The 8949-nt window shown below is 44.6% G+C and overlaps 1 protein-coding gene across 1 annotated transcript; it reads right to left on the reverse strand.

Moving 5' to 3' along the window:
* Positions 1-232: 232 nt before the first annotated feature.
* LOC125542865 lies at positions 233-8068 on the reverse strand. The gene is made up of 4 exons (XM_048706089.1): positions 5746-8068; positions 3212-3790; positions 2519-3112; positions 233-2442 (listed from the first exon to the last, which is right to left on the reverse strand). The coding sequence occupies exons 1-4, from the start codon at positions 6814-6816 to the stop codon at positions 385-387; spliced, it is 4302 nt and encodes a 1433-aa protein (XP_048562046.1). The 5' UTR covers positions 6817-8068; the 3' UTR covers positions 233-384.
* Between the last annotated feature and the right edge of the window lie 881 nt (positions 8069-8949).

The raw sequence follows: 8949 nt of genomic DNA on the forward strand, positions 1-8949 counted from the left end.
ACCACGCTTCATCACGACATTAGTAACACACACTCGTTGCAGGATGTCACATACTCGTTGCTGCAAGTTGTTCATGTCGCCGGTTGCAATGTACATGGCTCAATGGCCGAACATTAATCATGAGATTTTTCCAACGAGTAAAAAAGAAGAGGCAATATCAATTCATGGTACTAGCTGTAATATGCATATGTGTGGCAGCTGCTTTTGCAGTTTATGAAATGAAACACGATCATTAAAACGCTAAAACTTGCAAGAGGATGAATGCATAGCTGATTTATATTACATATACACAAGTAACAATCTAACAAACATACCAAGCGGCCTGCTTGGTAAGCGGCTAAGCGCCCAACAGAAAATTAAAACAATCTAACAAACACTCTGCTACTAGTGCGATCTGCAAGTTAACAGCTTCAGCTGAGGTTTGAGAGGATGCTCATCAAGTTGCTTGCGCAATTCTTCCTTGAAACCATCGCTGCACGGACCCGTTACCAAGACTTCCTTGAGCTCACCTATATGCTGTAACCCAACAATCTGCAAACAACTTGATCCACCACAAGAGCTGCAGCAATGAATGTTGAGTGCTTCAGTGTACATATCCCTTGAACCTCCAAACTCAACCTTACAGCTGATGCTCCTGCAATCAATCCTGAGGGTGCCGACATGGAACCTATAAGAAACTTGGTCCTGCTTATCAAAACTTAGTTGCTGCTGAATTGGCTTGACACGAAGATGACGCCCCATTGATCCATAATAATCGCTATATAAGATGTCTATGTCCTCTTGACTTGATATCGTCAAGTTATGGTCAAACTTTCTGAGATTGGGAAGCTGCTTGATCCAGACTAGACTTATGCATGCACCACCTGCGCCTGCGCCTGCACCAGTAGTGTAAAGTACCTTAAGGCGTTTTAGGGTCTTGGGCGGCACGGAGATGTCGTCGAAAGAAGCAAAGTCATAGTTGCCGTCCTCCTCCAGCAGCAACAGTTGCAGCGACAAGGACTGGAGATGGCGGTGACCTGAGATGACAAAACACAAGTCGTGCCAGTTTTTACGGTTGACGCCGGACAACCCAAGCTTGCGCAACTGGGTAAGCTTCTTTAGCTCCTTGAGGAGGAGGAAGCCGCCTTTTCCACATGCAACATTTACAACACCAAGTGTATGCAACTGCGTCAGCTTCCCAATCCCCTCTGAAGCAGTGGGAACAACCTCAACACCACCACCATTTGCATCAACACGCCTGCGTCTACGCAGATTCAGCTGATTCTTGGACAGCCACCAGTTGCTGCAGGATTCTTCCAAACCACCTGCCCTCTTCTTCCATGCCCCTGAAGATGCCCCCTGGACCACCCATGATGCTGCTGCTTCGGCTCGTACGGTAGGGCTCGTGGAATGATGACCATCTTCTTGTGGTTCTGGTGGTGATGGCGTTCCTGCCGGTGCTGCTGCCCCTGGTAGCAAGACGAGTCGTCTTGTTTCGGTGGTGCCAGCACGAATGTACTGCAGTTTGTGTAATTTGGCGATGATACCAGGTGGGAGCTCGACTATGGAGGTGTGCCTGGCATCCAGAGTCTCCAGCTGCCTCATGGCACACAATGAATCCGGGAGACGAGTGATGTGCACGCATCCTCGCAGGGACATGAACTTGAGGCGAGGAAACTGCTTCCCGATCTTCTCCAGGTCATCATCTGTTACACTAGTACTATCTGATGTACTAGTGCCCTCCAGATCAAGCACGCGAAGCATCTTCATCTTGTCACAAATGAGGAATGACCTCCACTCCCCAAACACTGTCAATGATCGTACCCGTGACAAGTCCATGCTCTTGAATACAATATCATCTCTGTCCCAGCTGCTGCTTATGGTGAGGTGTTGTCCAGTGAGTCGTGGGCTGGGGCTGCATGTCCCGTCTAGTGCAAACACAAGGTTATCTTCCATTGGCCGTGACTTGATGTATTCAAGGAAGAAACCATTGACCTTGTAGGTTGATGATGTCTGCTGCTCCTGGTATAATATGCTCAACTTCGTGAGCTCAGACAAGAGCTTTTCTCCCTTCTCCTCCATGGTGCCATCACCACCAGATGAGTAGCCCTCCGCGATCCACCGCCTGAGCAAACGCCTCCGTCTAATGCTTTGGTCTGTAGGGAAGACTGACATATAGAAGATGCATGGCTTGAGTTCATCTGAGCAAGCATCAAAGTAGGATTGCATCCAACAAAGCAGGCCCCTTGTCTTAGGAGATGGATTGATCCCCAAATTTTTCATGAAGTCAGCATTTAGAAACTCCAAGACCTCAGAGAACTCACTGCCCTGTACGAGTAAGCAGATCGATTCTGCTATAGAAACTATTAATTCTGGAAGCCCGCCACACTTGGACATGGTAATCCTTAAAGCCGCCTCTGCCTCGGTGTAATGCTGAGACGGTAGCTTGCCATCCAAAGTTTTCTACACAATTCAGATACGAATTAATTAAATTCTCAAATTTCAACTAGAGAGAGTCACATGGACATGAGTTTCATACCTTTTCGAAGAGATCAAGGGCCATGTCAACTTCCAGACATTTGATGTTGAGAGTTTCGGTTTCTTGTATGGATGTACAATGTGTGGCAATGCTTTCTTCACGTGTAATGACTATAGTTTTACCACTAGGATGAGATAACAAGGTTGCTTTAATCAAGTCCCAGTCATGCGTGGACCGCAGACCATCAATAACAATGAAGCATCTTTTTGCACGCAGAATTTTACAACACTCTCGAACAGGGTCTTGGCCTTCCATCATACCAATTAGTGAAGTTTCCTTGGCATCAACATCATCCGAATAAAGATCCATAAGCAATCTTCGAGACAAGTCTGTCAAATTGAACGGATGTGGCACATCCACCCAGCCATACCTTTTGTACTCGTGTCTGCAATTATTGTACATTTCTCTGACGATAGCTGATTTCCCAACACCAGGAATACCCCACACGGACACACACGAGTGCACACTAATCCTCAGGAGGAGGAGGCTCATGTCATCCTCACGCCCAACAAGCATACCAAGTTCAAATTTGTCTTCTTCCTCTATGTCACCTCCTCCATCTGTGTGTACAGAATGGTCTTGCTGATCAAAATCCTACAAGTATATATGCATCGTTAACTTGCTGTTAAATTACTTTGGGGCATTTATCATTATTATTTTATTGTAATTACACACGTTTGTGCGTGTACATACCTTAATCTGATCTGTGAGGTTGAGCGCCCGATATTCAATATGATCTACACAATGTGTGGCCACACATTGTTGACCTGTCATAACAACGATACTACCTCTAGTAGACTCACATAAGAGGTGTTGTTTTATGAAGTTCCATCCCGTGGGAGACTCCACATCAATAATGAGGAGGTAATCGTGTTCAGTTAAAAGCTTACGACACCTTTCAAATATATCCTCGTCATCCATTTCCCAGAGCTCATCATATGCTTCGTTCTCTTCCTGTTCTGGGTAAGATTCAATAAGTAAGGTCCAAGCGTTGCGAGCCAAGTCAGACAGCCTGGACGGTGGTGGCTTAGCTTCTCGAAGTCGAGTGCCTAGAAATGTTTCAGTAACGCTAAACTGGTAGCAGTTTTCAAATTTCACTCCGTCAAGTACTCTCAAACAGTCAGGTACTCTCAACTTACAGGTGTCATCATAAAAAATATTCATAAACTGGCGTTTCACATCAATATCCTCCCAGAATAAGGAGATAATAACACCATTCTGTCGTCTTATTTGGCAAATGAATTCATCAAAGCCTATGTGATGCCCACAACCCTGCAGCAATGAATTAAATTTTAAATACTTATTAATTAGGGCAACATGGTGGAATAAATTAAATAACGATCAACATAAATTAAGCACACAACAGTGTTTTATAAGGGGGTGTTTGGTTGGGCTCTGGTTTAAGCAGCTGTCGGCTATCTGCTGTGAAAATGCTTTCGTGCTTGGAAAGCTATTGTTAGCAGTGTAGCCATTTGGCAAACTGGATGTCTAAGTTGTGGCCATTGAGTATAAATATGGAAGAATACCTATGAGGTGCTGAGTAAGTTGTTAATCCACCGATTTAATGTTAATAGCCTGATTTACCCGTATCAGCATAGTATACATGGCATTTTCTTTCAGCTAATTTAAATGGAAACTGTGTAATGTGCAAACTGGGGAGTAAAAAAATACCAAACAAAACATTAGTAATGTTATTACATCGCTAGTTCATATGTTTCTCGCATAATATTAGCTATTGCCAAACCGACTCATTAACTATCTATATAGTAGTACTAATATACTAGAAGCATCAAGAGCAAGAAATAAACCTGCAAGCGTACACATTATAATTAATTATGACTAGCTAGCTAGCTGATAGCTTAATGGTAGCTACATACTCTACCTTAATTCTTTAGAACTTCTACATTTCTGCCCTTAGTAGGTTCCCACTAATTGGTTTTGCCCCTAGTTTCAAACTACGCTCAGTTTTTCCCCTGAACCTTTAAATCGCACTTAGTTTTACCCCTCCCTGCTGTTTCCATCAGGTCAAAGGGCTTTGACCATGTTCTACGGGCAGGTGGGACTCACTCGGTAAAAAAAAGAAAAAGAATCTCTCTCTCTCTTTTTCCCCTCCCTCTCCCTCTCATATATATATATCTCCTACTACCGGATGTAGTTACACCCATGTCTAATATACTACCATGCGGTAGTATATACGCTATTTATCATTTTTAGTATGTTCGTATATTATATCTAAGATACTCAAAATGAGTTATATGAAAAAAAATGCAAGTGGGCCCATGGTTTTCATTATATTTGTGAAATACACACAAATGTACGTAGAAAGGAGTATGCTTAAAATGTGGTACATACTACCTAAAAAGTACTCCCTCCGTCCCATAATATAAGAGCGTTTTTGAAATACATACAAATGTATGTAGAAAGGAGTATAGTGTCAAAAGCGCTCTTATATTATGGGACGGAGGGAGTAGTATATAAACTACCTAAACATTTTTATATACTACTCCCTCCGTAAAGAAATATAAAAACGTTTAGACCACACCACTACTTTAGTGATCTAAACACTCTTATATTTCTTTATGGAGGGAGTACATACTACGCGTACATACACCCCGGTATGATAGATACTACATAGAATGTATGAAACAAAAATGGAAGTAACTACACCCAGTCGTAGAAAACATTTGGAACTAATGTTTGATCTTGCTCGCTAGATTCTTGGATCAAAACGAACTCTATTGAATAGACCTGAGCTGAGATTCCTAAAATTCCTTTTATAGGTGAAAACATATATTTTTCCACAATTAATATCACAATTTTCCAAATATGTGCATTGTGATTAATGTAAATTTGTCAAACTAACGGTCAAATTAAGTAGCATATAGAACCATAAAAATAACAAGTAATAAATAATTATTTTGTTTTCTACTCTCTCCCCATCCATCGAATCAAGGCATATTAGTAAGATTTTTAATTGAAACTAAAATGTTATGATTAAACTAGACTTGTACTCCCTCCGTCCCAAAATAAGTGACACTTATTTTGGGATGGATGGAGTACGAACCAATTAAAATAATCCTTCTATATTTTTGGACGGATCTAAATAGAAGTACCCTAAGTTAATTTAATTACAGGTACCATGGGTAACTAGCTAGATATAATTGCATGCAAGTAAAAAAGACTACACAGGTACAAGAGCATAATAATTGTATAACTTGAGTACTTACCTTGGGAAAAATGGCATAAAGATATCGATCATGAGAGAAGCATTTAAGCTCTGATACTTGGTAGGGGTTCCCAGCACAGAGAAGGGCAATTCCCAAGTGCTTGGTGAAGACGACAATCCGACTGCCGTTTTCGCCATCTGGGAGGCACATTCTAATGGCATTCCACTCTGCGACACTGGACAATTCTTGCTCTAAGACAATGAGATACCTATGCTGGCTGACTTCCAACGCGAGCTTGGACATATTATCATGGTGGTGGTGGTGGTTAGATGTGAAGTGAGTCAGCAAGTTGTTGAGGAACTCTACCGGGTTGAAAGGATGATGCGTGCTCAGCTTTACCCAGGCGCGATTCTTGAATTCTTGGCAAGTTTCTGGGTCATAGTATGCCTTCTTCATAATACTTGCCCACCCGAGTTCCGCAACAACATCAGCTTGCGTACTTTCCCATAGGGAGATCACTTTGAGCTCACTGCCTTGGCAATCGATCAACCTTTTCAGATCGCAGGGGCGATCGCAAAGCTTTCCCATGGCCTTCCAAACCTCCCTTAGGTCGTGGAATGTCGCCATTGTTGCCGATGTACAACTAGTACGCATAAATGGCTGAAGTTGCTGATTTGAGGAGCCATCATCGTTGCCGCTGGTACCAATGAGGTTGTAGCGGGTGTTCCTCTGGCTTACATCCTCTACCCTTGCCTTGAGCCGCTTTATCTCCTCGACCGCTTCATCCAGGGGCAACGGCGGCCTTGCCATGCAGATAAGGGACGAGGTCAGGCGCCGCACCCAGTCCCAGCGTGACGCCTTGTCGAGGTGGATCACGAACTCAACACAGTCCTCGACGTCGAAGGCCAGGTCACGGAGCTGCCTCACCCATGTCTGCACTACCTGGTTGTTGGCGCGCTCTGCGTTGGCGACGTTCAGGAAGGATTGCATCATCTCAAACTCCCCCGTGATGAACACCAGGTCCTCCTGCACACGCACCCTCAGCTTTGTCTCCTCCTCGATCGCCGACTTCACCTTGCTCACCGTCCCCGCCACCGCTGTCTTGGTCAATCCAAGTGCGAACTCCGCCATGGCTAATTTCCAGGTTTCTCCGCCTCTACTAGGTTGTGTGGTTGTTGTCTAGCTACTTAATTGAAGCAAGCAACTGATTTGGGTAGCATCTGGGTCGGGGTTATAAAGCTAGCTAGTGGAGCAAGATGCCCAATTTATAAATTATCATATAGATCGAAGAAAAAAAAACTTGACAGCTGCTTAGAGAACTTAGACTTGGATCGAGATCCTGATTAAGAAACTCATTGATTTAGCCGATTGATGGAACCTTCACGTTAAGACAGCGGCCAGCTGCAGTGTCTAGATATATTACCTCAGCTAGCTGTCATACATGTTAATTAATCAATAAATGAATGTGTCTCCAATCAACCAAGTAGTGTGTCATACTCTTCAAACAAGACTCGCAAGCTAGATGAATTAAGTCCGTTTTGTTAAACACGCAACAAGTACTGGCTATTGCACGAATTTATTAACTAATTGATGTGTCCAGTAGCTAGCTGCTCTTACATCACATTACAGGTCTATGGACTTAATATTACAAATTCAATTAATCTGGACGGCGAGAGACCAATATCTTAATCAAACAGGCCGAGTTGATCCATTAATTTGTCCAATATCAAGCTGTCTAGACATCATATCGCAGATTCAATGGATGTAGGATCTACATCCGCACCAATTATTATCTTAGTCCAGCAAGCCAGCCAGTTGATCATCAAATGTCAAATGGGGATGGATGGGTATATGCATGTGATCAGATAGATAAGAACGACACGCGAACAGTTAGTCTGACCTACCATCCCAGCTGGCTTAAACAACTCAATTCATAAGTCTAAATATGCTTGAGAGTTGCTAGCTACTATCAGCCAGCTCTGGATCAACTGGCCAGTTATTGATTAACTGTTAACAAGACTTAGCTGTGAGAAGGCTTGGGCGCCGATCGAGATCCTACTAATTAATTAAGGGAGCCTGCAGGTCTGAACTTGGCTGTACTTAGCCAGATGTGAGAAGACTTGGGAAATGGGAATTGATCAAGGTCCTAATTAAGAAACTCATGATCGATGCGCCCTTAGTTCACGCTAACTATGCTAACTATCGAACATGGAGCTTCCCACTAGGCCACGGGGTTTGTATGTAGCATTGATCGACAGTAGTATATTTTGCAAACTGTAGTGAACAATAGTGTAACAGCTAAGACGGGGCAACACGTATTAGAAGGGTACAGAAGACAATCATGTGCCGCTTCACAATGGTGAATGGGCACAATTGCCGTCACAGGCAGGCAGGAAGGAGTAAATGTGTAAAACGAGGGAGGGAGGATGCCTCACTCACCTCTGTTTGAATGGCGCCAGCCCACTCCGGTCATGACAGTGTGTCGATCTGAGGCTGAGGCGGTGATAAGCTGACAGCAACTTTGCTTCCCGGCATGGGCTTCCAACTGCAGACCTCAACTGATTTGCTGGTGAACAGCACACCGCGCATGCATTCAGTCCGTATAACTGCTGGCAAGTGTTAGGCCGAAGAGAAAGTTGAGTGAGCCAGAGGACAGGAGAGAGAGGGGGGCTAAGCAGGGAAAACTATGTTTGGGAGTGAGAATGAGAAAATAAGTATGTTCGGGGAGGGGGGAGGGCATCTCCGTGGCGACATTTGGTCGAACAGCTGCCGTGCGCGGCGTGTTCTGAGCGGCTGGCATTGGGGCAAAGAAGACTGCACTGTGCTGTGCAGGATCTATCATGTCAGGGAGGTCCGATAGAGGATGGGTGGCATGGTGCGGCGCGAGGTAGGAGGGAGGCGGAGCTGGCGACGACGGGGAGGTAAGCGAAGCAGTAGGTCAACCTTCCAGAACCAACTACCCGACGGCTCCTCATCCCTCCTCCCGCAGCCAACGTGGCGGCTGATGCCCGGAGGCGCCGTCGCCACCCCCGCTGGAAGCCCCGAGCGCGGCATCTTCAAGAACGGCGAGAGGAAGGAGACGGTCATCGGAGTCGCCCCGTCGCGGACGGACACCGCCTTCCTTGTAAAGCAACAGTGGAACAATGATGTATTTTTTTTTTTTTGACGGGCGTGGAACAATGATGTAAACGAACTCCAACGCATGGTACCAAATAAATGTCCGTTTTACGGTAATCCACTTCTGAGCCCAGGCTCAGCTGCATC

This window comes from Triticum urartu, chromosome 3, assembly GCF_003073215.2.
Source record: "Triticum urartu cultivar G1812 chromosome 3, Tu2.1, whole genome shotgun sequence".
NCBI classification, from domain to species: domain Eukaryota; kingdom Viridiplantae; phylum Streptophyta; class Magnoliopsida; order Poales; family Poaceae; genus Triticum; species Triticum urartu.

Bases quoted from the DNA above. Each gene is read 5' to 3' on its own strand.
- LOC125542865 (XM_048706089.1), bottom strand. From the start codon at position 6,816: ATGGCGGAGTTCGCACTTGGATTGACCAAGACAGCGGTGGCGGGGACG. The intron at 3,791-5,745 runs GTAAGTACTCAA...TCATTGCTGCAG, and splicing joins TTTATGCCATTTTTCCCAAG to GGTTGTGGGCATCACATAGG. The intron at 2,443-2,518 runs GTATGAAACTCA...TGAATTGTGTAG, and splicing joins CCCTTGATCTCTTCGAAAAG to AAAACTTTGGATGGCAAGCT.